Source organism: Notothenia rossii (genome assembly GCF_949606895.1).
Source record: "Notothenia rossii genome assembly, chromosome: 3".
In the NCBI taxonomy this organism is placed as follows: domain Eukaryota; kingdom Metazoa; phylum Chordata; class Actinopteri; order Perciformes; family Nototheniidae; genus Notothenia; species Notothenia rossii.
The window spans coordinates 4,956,915-4,981,264 of NC_136901.1; the positions used below are offsets into that span (position 1 = coordinate 4,956,915).

At 43.4% G+C, this 24,350-nt stretch overlaps 2 protein-coding genes across 7 annotated transcripts in view; one reads left to right on the forward strand and one right to left on the reverse strand.

Annotated features, from left to right (window-relative positions):
• LOC307033996 (uncharacterized protein) overlaps positions 1–6,756 on the forward strand; it is a 35,925-nt gene extending 29,169 nt beyond the window's left edge. Inside the window, exons 5-6 of one of the 3 annotated variants that reach the window (XM_079672661.1) lie at positions 6,099–6,168; positions 6,637–6,756. In XM_079672661.1, coding sequence (XP_079528787.1) covers positions 6,099–6,152 — 54 coding nt within the window. In that variant the 3' untranslated portion in view covers positions 6,153–6,168; positions 6,637–6,756. Of the gene's footprint in view, positions 1–1,095; positions 1,234–6,098 lie in introns of those variants that run through there. The other 2 variants (XR_013806739.1, XM_079672660.1) reach the window with 2 other exon arrangements.
• The window catches only part of LOC307033980 (DNA-binding protein SATB2-like), a 33,316-nt gene that overhangs the window by 409 nt on the left and 8,557 nt on the right, over positions 1–24,350 (reverse strand). For 3 of the 4 annotated variants that reach the window (XM_079672620.1, XM_079672619.1, XM_079672622.1), the window contains 12 exons: positions 21,455–21,709; positions 19,010–19,195; positions 15,977–16,103; positions 13,345–13,468; positions 11,934–12,036; positions 9,110–9,160; positions 8,427–8,519; positions 7,845–8,236; positions 6,962–7,174; positions 6,691–6,843; positions 5,131–5,322; positions 1–1,374 (listed from right to left, as the gene is read on the reverse strand). The exon at positions 1–1,374 is cut by the window's left edge and continues 409 nt beyond it. In XM_079672620.1, the coding sequence (XP_079528746.1) occupies positions 784–1,374; positions 5,131–5,322; positions 6,691–6,843; positions 6,962–7,174; positions 7,845–8,236; positions 8,427–8,519; positions 9,110–9,160; positions 11,934–12,036; positions 13,345–13,468; positions 15,977–16,103; positions 19,010–19,195; positions 21,455–21,709 (2,480 nt within the window). In that variant the 3' untranslated portion in view covers positions 1–783. The remainder of the gene's footprint in view (positions 1,375–5,130; positions 5,323–6,690; positions 6,844–6,961; positions 7,175–7,844; positions 8,237–8,426; positions 8,520–9,109; positions 9,161–11,933; positions 12,037–13,344; positions 13,469–15,976; positions 16,104–19,009; positions 19,196–21,454; positions 21,710–24,350) is intronic. The other variant, XM_079672621.1, reaches the window with a different exon arrangement.

Sequence of the window (24,350 nt, forward strand, 5' to 3'; positions counted from 1 at the left end):
ACGACATTCCCAATGCTATTACCACGACTTCAGCTTCTTTCAGTGTTTGAATTTGTATTTATTTCTAATATCTGACCAGAACAAAGTCAGCTGGAGACTTCAAACAGTTGGGAAATGATTTGTATAAAGAATGGTCGTTCATTTTGAAGCATCAATGGAGCTTAAGGACCACATTAAGTCTCAAATTGGACTTTTCAACACATTTTTGCCAAGATAGATACCTGACTTTCAGCATTTCTGGTCAGAAACTATTTATTTTATATTGTTAGACCATTTCAGATTCAATTAAAAGCAGACTACTGCTCACACCCTCAGTGAAAACCTCCGTCACTCGACGTAAAAAACGTACATAAATAAACGTGTCAAATCTCTCGGGTTGAATAATCCACTTCTCCTTTGAGATAATCAGCATCCATTCCTTATCACAGCTGAATACAAACGTCCATGTTATTATATTAAGACAATGATTGTGATGAAGCTTTGTGCTGTGACAGAACTTTAAGAGAAGTGGATTGTGCTGCAGGACGACTTTGAGTACCACCTTTAACATTTTGACAAGATTTCAGATTCAAGACCCAACAAAAAAAACGTATTTCAGCAGAGTGTCAGATCTCGTCCTCAGGCAGCGTTAAAGCACAAATACTGGAAGTGTCTCCGATCCCTTTTCCGTCCGACATTACTTAAATATATAATTCTCCTCAGATCTTATGGAGCTCTGATCCTCTGCTCTGTAAAGGTGTGTGTGTGTGTTCCCAGGTAATCTGTGTGTGTGTTCACAGTGTGTTATCTCTGCTGCTCGGCAGAGGGGGGGCTGTCCAGGCTGCTGTAGGGGGACAGAGTGGACGGGGGTTTCCCATCATCCCCTTCTTCTTCTTCTTTCTCCATCTCCACATCTCCTCCTCCCTCTGTTCTCCCCTCCTCCACGGACCCTCCCCCGTCCTCTCCGGACTCCTCAGACACAGACTCCCCTCTGACCCCCTCCTCGTTGGGGCTCCCCCGCTCCTCCTCCTCCTCCTCTAGGACCTGGTTGTTGTTGTGGTGCTTGTTGTTGTAGCGCTGGTTCTGGAAGAACTTGACGATGGTGTGTTTGGGCAGGTCCAGCTGGGCGGACAGGGTGTGGATGGCCTCCTGGTCGGGGTACAGCCCCACGTCCCCGATGAAGCTCTGCAGGGTGCCCAGCGCCTCCAGGGAGATCCGCGTCCGGGACCGCGCCTTCTTCTGTCCCCCAGAACCAGAACCAGCAGAGAGGCTGGGGCTCCTCCCACTCTGAGACCCGTCCTCTGAGCCCTGAAGGACCAGCAGAGGAAGGGGCAGAGGCTCCTCGTGAACCGGAGAGGGAGAGGTGAGGGGGGGCAGGGGCGGCCTGTGGAGCACCTGTAGGAAAGAAGGGAAGGATTCAACTTTGGTTGTGTAAAGATGTTCATTATAGGATGTTACAATACATTATAGGATGTTACAGTACATTATAGATTACACCTGAGGGAGCTGCAGAAAGAGAGGGGGGAGGAAGACACGCACAAACACACACTACACTGCAGCACGTAACTAAAGAGAGGAAACTGATTTGGCAAAATTAGTAGGTCATGTTTAATTGTTAAAAACACAAAAACAAAACACAAGTCAGAACCGCCTACCTTAATTGTCATAAATATTTAAATCAAAGCTCAAGGTACTCCAGCATCAGGACAAAGACCACCAGACCCAGGGACAGTTTTATCCCGCAGGCCATAAGACTGCTAAACTCCCGAGCTGGCACTATTTTAATTTTTGTTATATGACTTATATACATTTATAGTTCTGAGAAACTGTTTCTCGTGTCCATGCTGCCTTCATTTCTTCACTTTGTGAGACGAACTGCAGAGGTTGGTAGACGTTGACCGTCTCCTTGGTAGTGGTCCTGTTTTTGAGATATTCACATGGCATGACTGACTTAATGAATGACAAACTAAACGATAACCGGTGGCCACCAGAGCGACCTCCAATAAGTATAAATGTAGCAAACAAAACGTTTACCCTGTTGGGTTGTTCTTCTGAACATCTGCACACAGCAAAGACCATGTGAGGTCTGTTGTACCTTCTAGAGTCAGTCTTCTCTCGTGAAATACCTTTGAAGTGTAACCGGAGTTATCTGTTTTATTTTGGTAATATTATAATATGTATTTCTGAACGGACCATACCACAGAGACACACAGAATGAGCAAAAAGACACCAAACCACTACAGAGAGAAACAAATGACTACAAAGAGACTAAACTGACTACAATGAGAAAGAAATGACTATAATGTGACACAAAACCACTACAAAGACGAACAAAAATACACAAAATGACTACAAAGAAAACGCACAATGACCACACGAAATCACAGAGGGACGCCTAATGATTACAAAGACAAACGGTTTTTACGAGCATATCAAATGAACAGAGAGCGGGACAAAAGTAGTTTCAAGACACTTCAGTTTTGATCCAGCGTCTCAGTCTATGTGAGCGAGCCTCATGATATGTTATTAGACTATAATAACCTCTTCAGTGAAGCAGAGTCTTTATGGGATATGTAGTACAAGCGGAAGTGTCAGTGACCAGCTCACATGCACGCTAAATTCCCAGCTTCTACACACAAACAAGCACACACTCCTAAAGCTTATTAACAGGGTGGGGCAGCCCACACACCCAAACACAGGAATCCAGCCCCATAAATCTGTGGTCCATCAAAATTAAAGGACCTAAATAAAGATAATGGCAATTCCCCTTTTCTCTGCGTCAATAATTACAGGGAATGTTCTGAATAATATTGAGGTTTCGGGCCAGACTGGAGAGCGTTTTGGCTTCGGGGAGAGGGTGGGATGGAGGAGTGTTTAGCAGGAAATGTGTGGGCTGGTCATTTACCACTTCTATTTTCAATGACTTATGGGACACAAGTATGACAAAGAGGAGGTCTGCTGAGAGGAGCAGGTGGTGGGATCCGACGGAGGGAACTTTTGTGAGAAGAAATCGCATGCTGCTGTTTGGATTTCTCACTCGTTAAACACTTTGATTTAGCTCGCACATGGCTGCAGAGTCGTGAGAGTGGATGTGCGTTTTGAAAAATGCTTTCTTTTCCCCTTTGTAGACAGATTTTCCGCAGTTTTAATCTAAAACTAACCACATTTCATCACTGATTTCCTAAGTGAAAGTAATGATCTGGCATGCTGTGTGTTAGGGCCTCTTTAAATTCTCCGATTCCCTTAGTAACTAATGTTTGGAAGATGCATCTGACATGTTAGTGGGACTTCCTGGTTGTTCTGGCTGGATCTTGCGTTCACCATAGACCAGGGGTGTCCAAACCATTTTGAATCGGCCCTCAGCAAAAAAAAGTATAATGGCATGCGGCCCACAAATGAAACTTGAGCTTGTCTTGTCTTGTACTTCTTAAATATATCTGTAAACATATATTACACAGTAGTGTTCATGTGTTAATAAGCGCACTTTCAATCAATTCAAGTTGAAAATATGTTTTAACAAATCTAAGTCTAAAAAAGCCCTTCCTATTTCCTCTTATGATAAGCAATCCAAGGTAAATGAAACCTTATGGAAAGCTGTCATGTAGGCTGTTGCATCAAGCATCATTTATTTACATTTGATTGATTTTGCTAACTTCACTTATGAATAAACCTGACCTCTATGAGTGGCCCAGCCCTTCCAATATTTTTCTGTATGTGGCCCTCAGTGAAAACAGTTTGGACACCCCTGCCATTGACTGTACGGTGTGTACCACAGACTGCAGGGTGTGTACCAACGACTGTATGGTGTGTGTACCACAGACTGCAGGGTGTGTAACAACGACTGTACGGTGTGTACAACAGACTGTACGGTATGTACCAACGACTGTTCGGTGTGTACCACAGACTGTACGGTGTGTACCAACGACTGCTCGGTGTGTAACAACGACTGTACGGTGTGTACCAACGACTGTTCGGTGTGTACCAACGACTGTTCGGTGTGTAACAACGACTGTACGGTGTGTACCAACGACTGTTCGGTGTGTACCACAGACTGTACGGTGTGTACCAACGACTGTTCGGTGTGTAACAACGACTGTACGGTGTGTACCAATGACTGTTCGGTGTGTACCAACGACTGTTCGGTGTGTAACAACGACTGTACGGTGTGTACAACAGACTGTTTGGTGTGTACCACAGACTGTACGGTATGTACCAACGACTGTTCGGTGTGTACCACAGACTGTACGGTGTGTACCATCGACTGTACGGTATGTACCAACGACTGTTCGGTGTGTACCACAGACTGTACGGTGTGTACCAACGACTGTTCGGTGTGTACCACAGACTGTACGGTGTGTACCAACGACTGTTCGGTGTGTAACAACGACTGCTCGGTGTGTAACAACGACTGTACGGTGTGTACCAACGACTGTTCGGTGTGTACCAACGACTGTTCGGTGTGTAACAACGACTGTACGGTGTGTACAACAGACTGTTTGGTGTGTACCATCGACTGTACGGTATGTAACAACGACTGTTCGGTGTGTACCACAGACTGTACGGTGTGTACCAACGACTGTTCGGTGTGTACCACAGACTGTACGGTGTGTAACAACGACTGTACGGTGTGTACGACAGACTGTTTGGTGTGTGTACCACAGACTGTACGGTGTGTACCATAGACTGTTCGGTGTGTACCACAGACTGTTTAGTGTGTGTACCATAGACTGCAGGGTGTGTACCAGACTGTTCGGTGTGTGTACCATCGACTGTTCGGTGTGTACCACAGACTGCAGGGTGTGTACCATAGACTGTTCGGTGTGTACGAATGACTGCAGGGTGTGTACCATCGACTGTACGGTGTGTGTACCATCGACTGTACGGTGCGTACGAATGACTGCAGGGTGTGTACCACAGACTGTACGGTGTGTGTACCATCGACTGTACGGTGCGTACGAATGACTGCAGGGTGTGTACCACAGACTGTACGGTGTGTGTACCATCGACTGTACGGTGTGTGTACCATCGACTGTACGGTGTGTGTACCATCGACTGTTCGGTGTGTACCATCAACTGTTCGGTGTGTACCACAGACTGTTCGGTGTGTACCATCGACTGCTCAGTGTGTACCATCGACTGCTCAGTGTGTACCTGCTGCTCGGGGACGTGCAGGGCGGTGTGCAGCCTCTCGCTGTGCTGCTGCCTGGACTCCTCCTCGTAGACCTGATCTCTCTCGGCCTGACGGAGGAACAGGAACCTCCTGATGTTGGTCAGGTTCTCCCACAGGGTGCGGTTCTCTGGGCTCGGGCTCTCTTTCCACCTGAGCAGCTCACACAGCCAGCCCTGCAGGACATTCAGGCGCTCAGTTACTCAACCTGTGATCATTTCATGACTTTCTGTAAAATGACAGTTTCTAAAAGGCAGGGTTTTGTTTCAGGAACACTTTTTGTGGCAAATGTTGTTTGTTTTGTTCGTCCTGTAAGCAGTAGGGTCTTTGAAAAGCTTAGTTTCGACTTGTCATGTCTTTTGTCCCACAGTCTAAACATTTTTTTTCCCGTTTTTAATCAATATTTGTGGTTAAAAAATTGGGTCTAAACATTAACTGGGGTCATAAGGGTTTGTTTATTTGTTAAGGGTTTATTAAAATGACAAAATAAATACATTATTTACTAGAATAGTACATGGATGATAAAAGGAGATCAAAGAAAGAAAGAAAACGGAAGGAAAAAGTCTGAGGGGAGCAGTGAGCGTCTGCAAGTGTGTGTGTGTGTGTAGATTAGATTATCTCTGCTAGGCTGACCCAGGATCTGCCACCAGCTGTTGTTTATGCGCAGCCTTCAGCCTGGAAATTAATGGTAATAATGTGATCATCCCTCCGTCTTCTTGTCTCTCTTTTCCTCCGTCCTGCCTCCTTCTGTTCCTCCCTCTCCTCTGTGCCTCCTTCATCCATTTACCACGTTGTCATTTCAGACTTCTCTAGATGTCTCTTAAACATTAGGAGACACTCTGCCCATTTGTGTTGGTAGTAAATAATTTGTATGGAGTTTGTTGAAAGAAAATTGTTTTAAAAACCATCGCCTTTCCGTCTCTGTCTCGCCCTCTCTCCCCCTTCTTTACAGACTTTGATCTCTCCCTCCATCGCCCGCATTGTTTATCCCAGGATGGAGACATGATGGCATACCACAACGGGTAATCAGATCCCACACACACACACACACACACACCTGCATGTAACACACTCATCAACTCTTTAAACATCATCAAATCAGCCCGGATGTATTACACAAGGCTCGTGTGTCTACAGTACTTCTTAAAAACATTATTCCGCATATAACGAGATCATTTAACTTGTTCAAATGTATTTTTTTCGCATGGTTTGAAAAGCTGACGTCCATTTAGCCATAGGAGAGATTAACGTATGTGTTTAGAGGAACTTTTGAAGAGTTTTTTAGGGACCCAATCTGACAGAATAAGTATTTGTTCGATTTGTTAAACGGAAAAGTTTGATAGTCCTTCCTTTTTGTGTCGGTGTCGGTTTCTAATCTGTGGTTTCATTATTTACAGTCTTAAGTGTTGAAAATAGGAATATTGAACGTAAAGTGTGTGACCTTCTTTGTGAAAGCAAGTTCTTCTGCAGCCCATTTATATATTTCTAAGGGTGACATTACAGAAACAAAGGAAAGCATCTCAAACGGTTTCTGTGGGACTGACCTGGCTTTTATTGGCGGCCACCTTGGCGAACAGCGCCTGGGACACCTTCGCTCTCTTCATCTCCTGCTGGATCTCATCGTAGATTCCTGACGAGATGTTGCCCTGAGAGTCGAGCTTCAGCGGCAGCTCCACAGCAGACAGGATGCACTTCGTCTGCAAACAGAGACACACACACACTGAGACGAGCTGCCTTACAATCTCACAAGGTTGCAGAGAAAACCGTAGAAAGTAGAATAAACAAACCTATACTAAAGAGTGTGTGAGTGTGTACCTGTGGGAGGCGGTGTGTGTTGGGGCTGGGGATGTGGTTGATTGACAGGTTGTGGTTGGAGTTGGTGCTCCTCTCTCTCTCCTCCTGGTAGATGCGGTCTCGCTCGCCCTCGGGAAGGTTCAGGAAGTTCTGCATGGCCTTCAGGTTGACGAGCAGCGACTGAGAGGCCGAGCGAGGGTCCTCCTCCTTACGCAGGATCTCTGACAGCAGCCCCTACACACGGACACACACACACACGGACACACACACACACACACACACACACACACACACACACACACACACACACACACACACACACACACACACACACACACACACACACACACACACACACACACACACACACACACACACACACACACACACACACACACACACACACACACAGGTTAACATTATCTACATTTTTCGAATTATTTATTTAAGATATCATTCCATTTACTTGTATATGAATCTGTATTGCATCATAATTTTGAGGATCCATGTTACATTTAGAAATATCAACCACACACACACACACACACACACACACACACACACACACACACACACACACACACACACACACACACACACACACACACACACACACACACACACACACACACACACACACACACACACACACACACACACACACACACACACAGGTTAACATTATCTAACCATATTTAATTTTGTATTCTGTTCTTGTACATATCCCAAATTCTATTGACATGTATATAGACTTTTTGCACTACTTTTTATTCTGTATTTTGTGTTGAGAAAGAGATCTGGACCCAGGCCAAGATCTCTGTACACACAAACTGAAAGATTTACAATAAAGTTGACTGTTACTTGACTTTTGAGCAACACTCAAACGTGGTTTTGTTCTTGTTACCTGCGTGCGGTTGAAAGCCACGCGTGCGAACACCGACTGAGAGATGCTGGCTCTCTTCAGCTCGTTCCTGACGTGTTGGTAGATCCCAAACGAGACTTCAGCCCCCGAGCAGTTGAGTCCCGGTTCTGAGGCGGACCCCAAACTTTTACAGGAGCGAGACATTGGCGGGTGGTGCAGGAACTGCTGGTTGACCCCCTGCGGGTGCTGGTGCGCTAACAGGCGGCTGACGGCCAGCTGCTGGTTGATGAGGTGCGCCATGGCGATCTGCTGCCTGACCATCTGAGGGGAGAGCTGGGGGGGCAGGAGGTGATGGGGGGGGCCCTGAGGACGTAGAGGGTGGTGCTGGTGGGGCAGAGAGTGAGGCTGGAGGGTGGAGGTCTGATGAGAGTCCCCTAGATTATGTTAGAAAAATATCATCATCATGCTAATCACATAGCTATCATACGCCTCAAACAGTCCTGATGCTCTTCTAGGTAATCACACATCCTGTCATGTTCACAGCTACAGTTGGAATACCTTTGATATCATGTGACTCTGATATTGGAAGAGGACATTCACTATTTTCCCAACAGTTACTCTTACCGGACAGAGAGCCAGGGCTGTGCAGACGGGTGGGGGAGGGCAAGAGAGACGAGGGGCGCTGGCTGAGGACGCTCAGGTCCAGATCCCTCTCCACTGTCACACACACACACACACACACACACACACACACACACACACACACACACACACACACACACACACACACACACACACACACACACACACACACACACACACACACACACACACACACACACACACACACACACACACACACACACACACACACACACACACACACACACACACACACACACACACACACACACACACACACACACACACACACACACACACACACACACACACTTGTGTTAGTACACCTCAGTAGATATTACATTCATCACATTTGCTTCCTAAACCAAATCTGACTACTTAACGTGAACACGCACAAATATATTAAAGCCTCAAATCTGTGATTCCTCTCTTTCTCTCTCAAACACTTTGACTAAAAGGAAATGAAATTAGAAAAAATCTAAAAACTAAAACGAATAAATATTTTCTGATGGATTAGTACAAATCTAAAATAGCTGCCAAAATGAACCCTGGAGCCCAGTCATGCTCATGCAGCCTTTGACCTTTGACCCCCCTGCAGTCCATCAGTTTCCATTTGTCAGCACTGCATTATATCACATTAAGTCATTCATTAAGGAAAAACATACCTTTGATATCTGATTTGTCCTGAGCCTGCCACATCTTCTCAATGTATTCACCTGAGGGGGGGGAATCAGAGCAGTGAGTATATGTAGACACACACACACACACACACACACACACACACACACACACACACACACACACACACACACACACACACACACACACACACACACACACACACACACACACACACACACACACACACACACACACACACACACACACACACACACACACACACACACACACACACACACACACACACACACACACACACACACAAAGAGACACACACACAGACAAACAGACACACACACAGAGACACACAGAGACACACACAGAGACACACACACAGAGACACACAGAGACACACACAGAGACACACACACAGGGACACACACACAGAGACACACACAGAGACACAGAGACACACACACAGAGACACACAGAGAGACACACAGAGAGACACACACACAGAGACACAGAGAGACACACACACAGAGAGACAAACACAGAGAGACACACACAGAGACACAGAGAGACACACACAGAGACACACACACAGAGAGACAAACACAGAGAGACACACACAGAGACACAGAGAGACACACACAGAGACACAGAGAGACACACACACAGAGAGACACATAGAGAGACACACACAGAGACACACACACAGAGAGACACACACACAGAGACACACACACAGAGAGACACACACAGAGACACACAGAGACACACAGAGAGAGACACAGAGAGACACACAGAGACACACAGAGAGACACACACACAGAGACACACAGAGACACACAGAGAGACACACACAGAGAGACACACACAGAGACACACACACAGAGAGACACACACAAAATGCTTTTCCATCAACTTTTCTCACACCACTAACACAATAACATTTCCAAATGCAGCCCAAATTAAGCAATATTTAATTTTGAAACGTCCCTCTTTTCAAACATTTCTTATTGTTTACCGATCGTGTACTGAATCACAAAGGCTGTGTAGAAGAGCGAGGTCTGCGCCGATGTTTCATAGCGGTTCAGATGACGATCTTATAACCCCAAAGTCTTTGGTTCAGGACACTTAGCTCCTATACATTCATCCTCTTCATCACTTCTTTGATCGCTCTGTTTCAGCAGCCTCTCTGCTCCACTCTGCATAAATCTGCTCCTGATTACGTTTCTGCTGGGTTTGCTTCACTTTTTGGGTTATTAGGGAATAAAAGTTGGAGTGAGGTTTGGCAGGGCTTCAGATTGGTACCTTCTCAGTGTGTGTGTGTGTGTGTGTGTGTGTGTGTGTGTGTGTGTGTGTGTGTGTGTGTGTGTGTGTGTGTGTGTGTGTGTGTGTGTGTGTGTATGTGTGTAGAAGAAGTCCATGAGGAGCTCTTATTTCTGTTATGGTGGTTTTTGTGTGTGTGTGTGTGTGTGTGTGTGTGTGTGTGTGTGTGTGTGTGTGTGTGTGTGTGTGTGTGTGTGTGTGTGTGTGTGTGTGTGTGCGTGTGTGGGGGTTGCTGCTGTTTCCCATTAGGAGTAAAGAGCATTTAGTTTTGTCATGTGTATTAAGGGTGACATTAATGCAAAGCATGTGTGACAGTTCCTTCCTACGGAGAGCTGTCAGTGACAGACGTCTCCTGCGGCAGATTGGACACACAGGGGGTGGACAGAAAAATGGGGAAACTTCTCTAAAAAGCATCACATTTAAAGAAACTAAATACCAAAAACAAAAGGCAGCCAGGCAGGTGAGCCGTATTAAGTCTGTTTGTGATTAGCAGAGAGTGTCAGCTTCACAAAGGGCTCTGACAGTCGGAACGTTTATGAGTTTTTAAAGCAACATGAGGCAAATAAAGTTTAAAGTTTAAGTGCAGAGAGCAAGTTACTAATACTGTAAAAGTGTATTTAACGACGAACGACGACCAATCAAACTGCATGAGCTTACAGAAAGACAGACACTGAAGTAGAGAAGTTAGTTAACAGATTAAAGTGAAGCGACACCTGCGACAGACTGGAACCAGATTGTTGGTTGTTAGCCTGAAATAAGGTCTGTGGTTAACACAAGCTGAAGAGATTTTCACTTTTTTGTTATATGGTGAAAAAATATGTCGGTAAAAACCCCACTGGTGAATAAAAAAAAGTGTAGAACAGAGAGTTTTGTCACAATTTGTCAATTCTTGAGTACAGATTTCTGTTTGATACCAGTAACATCAATCCAACACTTGATTTAAAGGTGGGGTAGGTAAGTTTGAGAAACCGGCTCGAGATGCACTTTTTGTTATATTCCATGGAATGCTCTTAACATCCCGATAGCAATGAATATCTGAAGAGCTTTGACAAAAAATACATAAAAAAATATCATCTGTGGAAGCCGTAGTACTGTAAAAAGCACGACCAATCATCTGAGCCGGCCCGGCTAAAGTAACTGGATGGCCTACCTGCCTGTCAGCCTTCCATCTGTGCACAAACTTATCTCGTGCCCTCATTGGTCACGTGTGCGTTCGTGTGTGTTGGAGGCGGGGCTCTGTGAGGAAGTGGCAGATTTCCTCCGGTCTTGTATTTTGAAATTCTAGCGATCTCGAGCCGGTTTCTCCAACTTACATACTCTACCTTTAAGGTGTTTAATTGCCCAAATGACACCATGAACATGTACACTAAGTGCTTGTATATTTGTAGCTGTTACATAACTTAAAGCTTGAGAGCAATATTTGACACAAATGCAACGCATACTGTAAAAGGTGTCCAGAGGAAAATCCACTGGTTCAGGTATACAATAGAAGTGTGTTGTGTAAAATGGACGAGACGGAGGTTTGAAATTTACCTTTGATGCGCTTGTACCTCTTGTACCAGCGTCCAAACTCCTGGCATTTCGAGGTGGAGACGTTGACGTAGTAGGAACTGTTCACTATCGCGGAGATCATACTCTGATAGGAAGAGGGGAGGAGACAAAAACTCAATCACTTAGACAACACAATGTTGCAACCTACATAACAAGGAGGGTTAAAACAACATAACCTCCTCATTTAAACACTTAACGAGTCAACTCATTTTCTATCAAAACTCTTCATCCACCCTTCCTTTCCCAGCATGCATTGTGGTCTTCAGCGCAGGAGATGAGCACGTGAAGTGAAATCCCAACATGGGAAACACGGAGGATTAAAACTCACATGAGAAGGGCTTCACACACACACACACACACACACACACACACACACACACACACACACACACACACACACACACACACACACACACACACACACACACACACACACACACACACACACACACACACACACACACACACACACACACACACACACACACACACACACACACACACACACACACACACACACACACACACACACACACACACACACACACACACACACACACACCACCCACACACTTCCCCTAATCACTAATTACATCATGACTGAGTCCTGTGTATAAATCACAAGTCCAAATGACACACTCTCAAGTGTAATGAGTGCAGGGTGTGTGTGAGCACCATAATTGAGGTGTGCGTGTTTGCATCCTTTCCCATGGGACGCTATCAATACTGTGTGTGTGTGTGTGTGTGTGTGTGTGTGTGTGTGTGTGTGTGTGTGTGTGTGTGTGTGTGTGTGTGTGTGTGTGTGTGTGTGTGTGTGTGTGTGTGTGTGTGTGTGTGTGTGTGTTAGTGAGAGACAGAGATTACACAGTGCACTAAAGTGTGTGTGGTGAGCTGATGATGAAACCACATGTGTTTAGAGTAAATACTTAGCAGCATCTCGCCTGTGTGTGTGTGTGTGTGTGTGTGTGTGTGTGTGTGTGTGTGTGTGTGTGTGTGTGTGTGTGTGTGTGTGTGTGTGTGTGTGTGTGTGTGTGTGTGAGAAACAGAATCAAACCCAGATAAACATTTATATCCAGAAAAAAATATAGTAATATGTCCTTACTTGCTGCTTGCACGAATGTTTAATGAAAAAGTTCTGATCCATTGTCTGAAAGCATTACATTTGTATTTAATGTAATATGCTATTCACATAATGTAAATAACATCATACTTTTAAAATGTGTTAGCTGTTATTTGGCCCTTCACAGTGTATATCTGACAGATGCTACTCTTTCTTTTCTTTCTTGTGATTGCTTGCCATTGTTACTTGCTGTGCCACCTCAGCTCTAACACTGTAAATGTCTCCGCTGTGGGACTAATGAAGACATTCTGAGTGCGTTGTGGGGATACACACCTGTGAGAGAGGACACTCCTTGGAGAGCGCGCTCTGGTTGCTCTCCCTCAGCAGCTCCTTCAGGGCGCTCCTCACCGTGGCGTGGCTCCACTGCTCCGAGGGAAGATCCTCCAGACGAGCATAACTGAACATAAGAAACACTTCGTTACTACACAGTCAATCAAACTTTCATTCGATTAAAGCAGAGAGTAACACATTGGGTAAAACCACCTGCCACCTGCTGGAATCATTCAAATACTGTATTGTTCCTCAAAGAAGCAGTACTGTCTTTATTAGTTAAGAGTAATCTCTAATAAGTGTTTTGACCATGATCAGAACCTGCTTATTACACACTCAATCAAACATTCCTCCACCTAAACCTCCTTCATTAAAACCAGTGTTCATTTCGTCAACGAAAACTATGACGAAAAATGTTCGTCAACGACCTTTTTTACATGAATAAGACGAGACGATGACGAGCTAAAAATAGATTCTTGATAACGAAAATTATGACGAAATGTATATTTAGTTTTCGTTGACGAGACGGGACTAAGGTGTTAATGGTGGACTATCGGACATTCAAAATGCAGCATATTTTTCCCCAAGTGTCCGTCTTGTCTGTCAAAATGCATCTTACGTTTCTAACTTGCAATATCATTATTTCCGCTCTCTTCACTCCAGAAGAGCGATCTCCCTGTGTCTCTCTGTGTGCGGGGGGCGGGGCCTAACAGACATGCTGCAGCGGACACAGAGATCTGCCGGGGACGGAGCGTTCTGAGAGTATAGAGACACATTTTGACTAAAATGTAATTTTTAATCGACTAAAAGTTGACTAAATCTTTTTGAGTTTTCGTCCACTAAAACTAGACTAAAATTACGAAGGATAGGAATGACTAAAATGTGACTAAAACTAATAACCATTTTTGTCTAAACACTAAGGTTGCGTTCGGATAGTTTAAAAATCAGCTCCTAAGTTCTAACCCTATCTCCTATTCCTTGACCTCTGAGTGAAACGTCACGGGGTTAAGGGATAGTCGATAGGAGAATTCAAAAGGACTTAGGAGAAGAGACTGCGGTGCTTTAGAGAATCCGACTGCTCTTTCACTATCTGACGTGTTTATGATGCGCCAGCGGACGTCCTGAATGTGCGTCTGCTGCTGTGGGGAAACTATGGAAACTACAGTTTTCTATACAGAGGACTACAACATGGATGTTTAATAAGAACGAGGGACTCATCCAGAGACTCTGCACCGTGCTCTGATGCTGTTGCTTTATGCTTTATGGACAACAGAGAAACATATTCTTCATGACCAAAGTTGGAATTGAAATAAAAAAAGGAAAGTGAAACTTATGCTCGTCACCCTCTCCCTCCGGTCCACATTAAAACAAATGATCCCAATACGTATGATTGTATGAAAAGATCTTAAAATCAATACAAATGTATTTATTATAAACGTTAGTCCTTAACACCTATCACTGTGTATATCATTCAAACATCTTTTAAAAGTTGAACAAACTCCACACAGCTCAGTGAAATGTTGACTTTATTTGATCATTTCAGTAAAAACTAACGTTCATATTTCTCTTTTTGATTATAATACTGATGAAAGTTCAAAACAAAGCACTTTGGCAACTTACCACATACGTTTTAAAATGCTTAATAACCACCGTAACTTTCATGATATAATTTCTCCGTCATAATCGTTTGTGTCCGTGAACGGCTGACTGTTGTGTGACGTCAAAAGCTGCGGCTGCAAGGCATTGTGGGGCAGCATTTTCTCCTCTCCTTTCGGTTAGGGAGGTCCAGTGGTTCCTAAGCTAAAGGAGGTTATAAAGGAAGTTTGAAACCTCCTTTCCTTTCATTGTAGAGAATTGGAACGGCACTTATCATGGCTGCCACTGAGGGACTTCCGGGTCATTTCACTCGGTTAGGAAAGTTCCTAAGCTAAATGGACTCTTCGAACGCAACCTAAGACTAAATCAAAAACAACTGCCAAAATGAACACTGATTAAAACCACCTGCAACCTGCTCTAATGACTAGAATACTGTATGTTTCCTCAAAGAAGCAGTACTGTCTTTACTTGTTAAAAGTCATCTCTAAGAAATGCTTTGTCCGCGTTCAGAAGCGGCTTTACATAAACAACTTATAAAAAACACTAGTGTCAAGGTAGATTAGGTTAAACATTGATTATATTGTAAGATTCTGAACTTCCAATATAAGATTTAAAAATGGTAACGTTTTAAAGGTGTTGGACGGTAAACCTATGCTCTTATTGTGAGAAAAAAGGGAATACTTAACCATTCTGTGGGGCAATGGAAATGAAAACTATTTATCATATTAAATATCTGTTTTGAGCCACTAAAAGCAGCTTGACTTTAATAGCTCAATATTGCTCATAATCCATACGATACGATAATACTTAAATGGTCAGATCAAGTGTGAAATGTGACTCCAGCTCCATGTGTAACATCAACATGGACAAATATCAATCACTGAGAGGAAACCTGCTCAAACAGCCTTCAGCGTGCATTTGATCTGGGATTCAGCTCTGTATGTACTGAGAGGACTGACTGGAGCACAAAGGATGCTTCAGTCTGACTTTCCCATATAATTAGCATTCAATAAGTGTTAAATAGCCACTCCATGCTGACCTGTGCAGGATGATGCGCAGTGTCACCATGTGGTAAACGTCCAGCAGCATGTCGGCCACCGTGGCCTCCGGAGCGTCCGTCAGGAAGTGGACGGGCATCGGCTTCCAGCGGCCCACTTTAATGATGCCTGGAGAACACAAACAAACACAGATTCAATGGTTTCATTGTCATTTGCACAATAGCTAGTGTGTACTTGTTGGCATTGAACATCTTTAAACCCAGACTCCTCCAACAGGGCTTCATACAACACACAAGATATAAACGTTGAGATTTAAATTTCATATCGGCTGTCAGAATTCTGGCTTGCATGTTCTTGCGTTTTCTTAACAATTGGTGTGTGTGTGTGTGTGTGTGTGTGTGTGTGTGTGTGTGTGTGTGTGTGTGTGTGTGTGTGTGTGTGTGTGTGTGTCTTGGGGAGTGTTTCAGTCCTGCAGCATCGTCCCGGGTTCAACATTCCCCCGGCCTTCCAACAACCGTGACTGGAAGTGCAAATCTAAACAGGCCTAATCGCGTTAGGATCTGCTAAATCAAACACAGACCCTGCCTGGCCTCGGCCTGCCAGCCTCAATTGTGTGTGTGTGTGTGTGTGTGTGTGTGTGTGTGTGTGTGTGTGTGTGTGTGTGTGTGTGTGTGTGTGTGTCTTCACTGCATGAGGATGGTGGTGATAGGGGTGCAAGAACAAAGGGCGTTCTCTTTGGACTCCACAGTTGATTAATCAGAGGAGAAAAGTCAAATCAGCTCAGCATTAGAGACAGAACGAGATGAACGGAGTAAACACTGTGAGCTCATCCCTCTGCTGTCTCACAGAATAATGTGTATTTGTATCGCTGGCAGTTTGAATGTGCCCTGCAGCTGACTCTGGTTTGAAAGCGAGTGTTAATTTACTTCATCAAGCCTTACTGACGAGAAAAGCCGATCTTATTTTATCCACTATTATCTCGAAATAAGTCTCTAAAATAGCCACGGTTATCTGCTGGATTCAACTCAACATGATTTCGAAGTGCAAAAAGGCCAAATAATACAACTTAAATATAGAATTAATGCAGAGTATAACATTAAATACATCAGAAATGGACCGTTTTTACGATGCAAGAACAGGTCTGGAGCAACCGGCCCACTTCAGAATAACAGACATGAGAGACTATTGATTAACTTCAAAGTTCATTTGAAACCATCATTGGGTTGAGAGATATGTGCAGTATGTCTCTGAAAAGAACTTTTGGGTATTTTCTGGGAACTTTTGGTGGTTTGCATAACGGTAAATGGTTATTTCTGAGTGAGTGTTATCAGTGAAAGCTTCCCAAAACTCTCATTCAGTTTCCCACGGTATTCACCTTAGCCCATATTAAACCCAGAGTAGTAAACCATATAATCTAAATAAGAAATAGCTGCTTTTTAATTAGCCATAATGGGCAAGTTAATTCAAGAAAAAAGCCCCTGTGCCAGTTTAAGAGTTTAAAAATACTCGTCCAGCCAGAGTTATGCAAGATGCAATTCAATGGCAGAAGAAAATAGAATAGACTCTGTATAATTTTGGTCGTGACCACACCGGGGGAAAAAATGCACGACTACGGCCAAAAATTATTTATTTGAAAAGAAAATGCTTATTTCTCAGAACAAAACCTAGCCATTTGGGAGAGGCGGGGGGGTCGCAGGGCGTCGGCCGCATGGTTACAGTGCCCTGTGTTTACGGGACACACCAGGAATGTGTGTGTGTGTGTGTGTGTGTGTGTGTGTGTGTGTGTGTGTGTGTGTGTGTGTGTGTGTGTGTGTGTGTGTGTGTGTGTGTGTGTGTGTGTAGGCTGTTGTTTCATGGTTGACTGGATCTTGTCTGCCTTGTTGTTTTGATCTGAAGACGATGAGAAGCTGCCACATGGATTCAGTGTTTGCTCTAACCAGGTGGGAGGAATCCTTATCTTTGACATACCTTCGTGGTAAATACCTTTTTCCGTGATCGTCTAAACATCTCACTGTAAACCATGTGGGAAACCCATCTGGAAGCCACTGCTACTCTGTGCTGGAAATCATTAATTTCTCATCAATTACCAAAGAAAAACCCATGAGATGTTTCCCATTAACGAGTAATAATGAAGAAGTCTAGTTTCCCACATGAAGGGCGGAGGCTGAGGACATTCGGTTTAACATGCGAGGGGACTTTTATTTTTAATTATTTTTGTAGTTGTCAATAACTTTGACCAGCAGAAAAACAGGATGTGACATCACTGAAGCTTGGACTTGGTTTCAGTGAAACCACAAAATTAAAGCAGCTTTTGTCGAAGTGGAGGAGGCGGTTGGAGCTGAGCAGGAAGTGGAAACCACCCTGGCTGTCAGCAGAGACGCATAAAAACACGGCCTTAATATGCTTTTAATGGAGTCTCAAATTCGCCACCAAAGACTCATTAAAGTTATGCAAACAGATTATCAGACCCTGTTCTATTCTGGATTACTGATCCACTTCAAAATGTTCCAGTTCACTACAGTGTATACATCGTGACTTCAAAATACATAATTGTCATATTTGAATTGACAGAAAAGGTTGCATTTTTTTTCCTGTGTTCATACTTTATTTTACACCCAAAGGATATATTGGATTATTGATTGATCACTGACAGCTTTTTTTATGTTGCTTATCAAAAAGAAGTTTGCAGTAAAAGGACAATGGATTTGATATGGTCTATAAAACACAAGTAGACTGTGTTTTTTTTAACGTCATCAATTGTTAGTTTTTTGAACGCAGTTGAACTATATTGACAAATGTTTTGGAAGATGATTTGATATTGAGTCGAGTTTGTTGTGTTTTGGACCTACACACACACACACACACACACACACACACACACACACACACACACACACACACACACACACACACACACACACACACACACACACACACACACACACACACACACACACACACACACACACACACACACACACACACACACACACACACACACACACACACACACACACACACACACACACACACACACACACACACACACACACACACACACACACTCTACTTACCACTTGCCTGTGCAGCTGAGCTGTGTGAGTATCCCAGAGCGGACAGGGCCGTCTCCACCAGCTGCGTGAAGAGGACGTCTTTATGCACCAACACAAACTCAGCGTGACGGTCTCCATGTCCCTCACACTCCCCCGCCACCCCCCCGCCTGCATGCTCCACCACGCAGCACACCGGGATCATCAACCCTGAGACACACACGGGGAAAACATAGAAGAAGAATAGGATTAGACCTCATAGATTGTATGGGCAGTCTGTCCTATTTCCAGGAAGTTGAAGTGACTTTTTTCCCAGATCCATATTTTTCATACGCTTTTGTTCCGTCCTTTTTCCTTCCTTATCAGAATAAGACAGTTTTAGATAAATAAAAAACAGGCTGTTGAATTTGTGAAAGCATTCAGAAGGTGCATCTGCTACCAAAGAACCCCCTCACAATTCAGGGTAGAAGTTCAGAGAGTCACAATAGCCAAGCGGTTTCAAGCATAAGATGACAATTAAAACTATTTCCAGGAAGTTGACGTTACTTAATGTTTTCCCAGATCCATATTTTTCAGACGTTGTTTTTCAGTCCTTTTTTCTTCCTTATCAGAATAAGACAGTTTTAGATCAATTAAAAACAGTTTGTTGAATTTGTTAAAGCATTCAGAAGGTGCATCTGCTACCAAAGAACCCCCTCAACAATTCAGGGTGGAAGTTCAGAGAGTCACAATAGTGAAGCTGTTTCAAACATAAAATGAAATTTCAAGGAAAAAGTTGATCTGATAAAAACGACCATTTGAAATCCAAAAAAGTGGAGAAAACACATTCTTTGATTTTCTATAATTGGTCACGTTTAGGGGTCTGCAAGTTAAATAACTAACCTGGATTTAAATCAATTAGGGAAATGTGGTAGGAGAGAGTTAATGTGGGGTTACCCGTTTAGCTGCTCCTGAGCAAGGCACAGAAACTCTAAAAACCCTGATACTCTGCCATTGCCTCCATATCGTTGGTCCATGAAAGAGAATACAAGAGGAACTTTAATCGAGAATTTCTACGATTCTTTTCAGTGTTGAGTAAACAGGATCTGTGTGAAGGAGATTCCTGCAGAAGCCAAAGCAGCACTTCTCCTCTCAGCGGTGACGCAGCGCTGCAGTAAAGCTGCTCGGTGGTCTCACTGCGAGGCTCTGGTTGAACTGGGCAGCTGCCAGTGTGAATGTAAGATTGTACAACTGTATTTGTGTTTGCACCGCACATTAAAACCCCAGACTTGTTTCCATAACCGCTCTTAAAGCGCTGCTGGACAGTATTGGTATACATAAAACAAGACGTTATCAGATTACTTAAAAAAAATGGGGATTAACGATGTTACAGTATATTTAAAAACAAGGAACGACCTAACCCTATAACCCTGCTTCAACTTCCACTAATATTATTTAAATTATACTTTATTATTTGCCCAACTTGTTTGTTTGTTTGTTTGTTTGTTCACACCAGGTCAAGCGGCCTTGGGTCCCGTGTAAAGGCGCTAGAATAAATCTATTATTATTAATATATAAAAAATGTATTTGCATTGCAATTGATATTGAGGCAATTCAAAACTAAAGGAAACTTTTATATTTTGAAACTTAGATTACAGGTAATTGTAAAGGAATACATTTTAAAAGTAACCCTCCCAACCACGTCTCATTTAGCCATAACTCCTTTAGTGATTTTTTGTCGGGCGAGTTTAAGATATCTTCCCCTCCGGACCCTTCACACCCCTGCTGTCCCACAGGAGCTGATCAATAACCCTCCATCAACCCTCCGCCTGACGACACACCAGCAGCCAAACCACAGCAGCATCAGGCACGCCAATCAGCCAATCAGCCCTCACTAAGAGGAAGGGTGGAGGCAGCTTAATATCTGTGTGTGTGTGTGTGTGTGTGTGTGTGTGTGTGTGTGTGTGTGTGTGTGTGTGTGTGTGTGTGTGTGTGTGTGTGTGAGCTGTCAGAATGTTTGTGTGATGATGCGTGAAGATGTTCTCAACTGCATGAGAGAATAATGGGCATCTGTGCGTGAGTGTTTTTCTGTGTTTGGTATGTTCAGCTATAACAATGAAAAATGTGTGTGTGTATGTGTGTGTGTGTGTGTGTGTGTGTGTGTGTGTGTGTGTGTGTGTGTGTGTGTGTGTGTGTGTGTGTGTGTGTGTGTGTGTGTGTGGTGTGTGTGTGTGTGTGTGTGTGTGTGTGTGCGTGCATGTCTGTGTGTGTGTGTGTGTGTGTGTGTGTGTGTGTGTGTGTGTGTGTGTGTGTGTGTGTGTGCGTGTGCGTGTGTCTGTGTGTGTGTGTGTGTGTGTGTGTGTGTGCGTGTGTGTGTGTGTGTGTGTGTGTGTGTCTGTGTGTGTGTGTTGTATGTGATATCTGAAGATGGCTGAAATAAAGTGTTGTGCTAAGACCAAAGTGTGTGTTATTATGGGGTAACCCCCTCACCTCCCAGGGGTCTCAGCTGGTTCCCGTTCTGTCTGTTTCTGGGAGCTGCCGGGCTCCCGTTGACCTCGGGCCGGCTCAGTTTGCAGGGCGGGGGTCCGCTGGAGGCCGGGCTGTCCCCTCGCTCCTCGGGGCTGACGCTGTCCCGCAGGCCAGGGCTCTCTGCACCCCCACGCTGATCCATCACCCGCTGATCCATCCCACAATGATCCATCCCCCTGAAGACCGCAGGATGAGAAGCCAGCATAGAGGGAGAAGCTGGAGGGAAACACGAGGAGATGCTTTAGGGCAAGGGTGTCAAACTCAAGGCCCGGGGGCCAAATCCGGCCCGCCATTTCATTTGATGTGGCCCACAAGAGCTTGCAAAGAATATAATACGTTTATTATAAGGTCACGTGCCGCTTTACAGGAGCACCATAAACTACATGTCCCACAATGCATCTCATTTTGTGAGATGCGCACTTTAGAGACTTTCAATTACTTACTAGACTTATGCTTTCAGGTGTAGTTAATTATGAAGTTATTACCATATCCAATAATAATCTAATGCAGAGGAAATATTGTAAAATAATACATTATTTTATATATTATGTATATTTATCTATGTATATTTAGATAGTCTTAAAGTTACCACCGGCCCTTTGAGTGCAACCATAATTCTAAAGTGGCCCGCGATGAAATTGAGTTTGTGTTTACAGACAGGTCACAAGTGAAGATACGATATGATCATACTTTAATGATCAGATCAAGTTTGAAATGGGACTTGCATCACAGCAGCTTCATGGGTAACATCAACACAGACAGACATCAAGACACAATACATGAACAACAAACATTTAACATACTGTAACATCACAATCACTGAGAGAAGACTTGCTCAAAGAGCCTTCGGCGTGTATTTGATAGACGATTGATTTGAAGATATTTGAAGATGCATTTTGTTATGTAAAAAGAGGATGGGACAGATAAGAGTTCACAGAAGGAACAAATTGTAAGGGACGGTATAAATAAAAGTAACAATAGGAGCTGAAAACCATTCAAACTAACCATTAAAAAGACTTTCCCGTATACGCCTTAATCCACAAACCATAGCACCATTCACCATGCTTTTCTTCTGTATTATTTGACTTTAATTATACTTGTTCTATGTTTATATAAGAATGAAACAGCTCACATGTTAGGCGGCACTTATCCCAGTTTATATTTTACATTATTTTCCAAAAACAATCCGTCACAATTTCACTGGGGATAGAAACATTTCAGATAACCGTTTTAAATGTTTTGATGTCGGATCCCAATATCATCAATAAGAAAGAAAACCAACGACCACAATCTTGAGTTAGAAGTGGGTAAGAATGATGAGCGTGTAGATATTTGAGCAGTGACTCCTTCCCAGCGGAAAACTGAAGTAAAAACAAGCAGTCTGAGTTGGTCGTGCACCTCCACACACTGTATATGGAGTGTATCGTCTTTCATGGAGCGCTTCATCAACTACTGGTCGCTTTGTTCACTTCCTCCTTTGTTGTTCACACACAAAAGAGGCGGGACGACCACAATTCATCTGGGACCAATCACAGGTCAGCAAGTGGCGCTCGCTCAGACTAAATACAGACGAGTGTATGATATGTGTTTAGACACATCGGTGTAAACGATGTGTTTTAATGAAAGATGTGAAGAAAGAGAGGACAATGCACTGTGTTTAGTTACTGAAGGCAGGGACACCAAAAAGCACATTTCTTTATGATTCATGTGGTATTAATGTCAATTGTGAAGATGCATTCGTTGTTTTTAAGAAAAGCCTTCATAAATGTGTGTTATATGAGATACAAGTAATTCAATAATATATATATCCTTTATTTAACCAGGTAAAAGACTCATTGAGAGTGACCTGGCCAAGACGGGCAGCATGGAAGAAGTTTCAACAGATACAACACAGACAAGACAGGCAGACAAGTAGAGCTGTAAAACACAAATAAAAATGGCACATTAGCGAGTCAATATGCGAAGTAAAACAAACTATTAAAAATCATTAAAAACTGGCAACATTTAAAACGATTTTAGGATATACGAGCACTCACATCTACCGATGGTGTCGTGTTCTCTTTCCTTTAGGATGGACCTGAATTCCCCCATAGTGATTCCATCTGAGAGTTTCAGCTCCTTCTGCACATTGTTCCAAGCTGTGGGGGCAGCATGTTTAAAAGCTGTTTTACGTAGGTTTGTTCTCGCTGTAGGATACAGCATAACGTCACTTTTAAATCAAATCAAAGTTTTATTTATATAGCACATTTTAAAAACGATTTTTGGTCGAGCCAAAGTGCTGTACATATAATAATTAAAATGTGATGAACACGTGGTGTAAGTATCCTGCTGTCGAGCCATCATGATGATTTAAAACGATTTTTTTTTTTGCTGTATAAGGTAATGCAACACAGAAGACATCACATGTTACATGGCACTTCATAACATAAATATATCTACTGTCTTTAAGCACAGACTTTAGGAAGTTATTGGGCACTTATTCCAACTAAATGTGTTGTTTTTACACATTGTCTCTTTAAATGTTCAACTAAACTGTATTTTTAAATACTGTTTGGGAGAATTTCTGGTAAATTTAAAACAAAAGGCAACGAAACTGCCTGATTAGATTTAGTGAAAAAACATGTGTGTTTGTTTGCTTACATAACATATATATCAATTTCATCTCTGTGTGTATTATTGAGGGTGTGATTAGCCTAGCTTAGCACAAAGTGAACATCGTCTGGTACGTACACAATCACTTCCTGTTGCCACGGAAATCAGCTAACTGGCAAATCAAAATGAGTTGAACAACAAGTAAACAACTCACAGGTCTTACGGCCACTTCAACTCATGCTACACTTTCGATATTTTATGACAA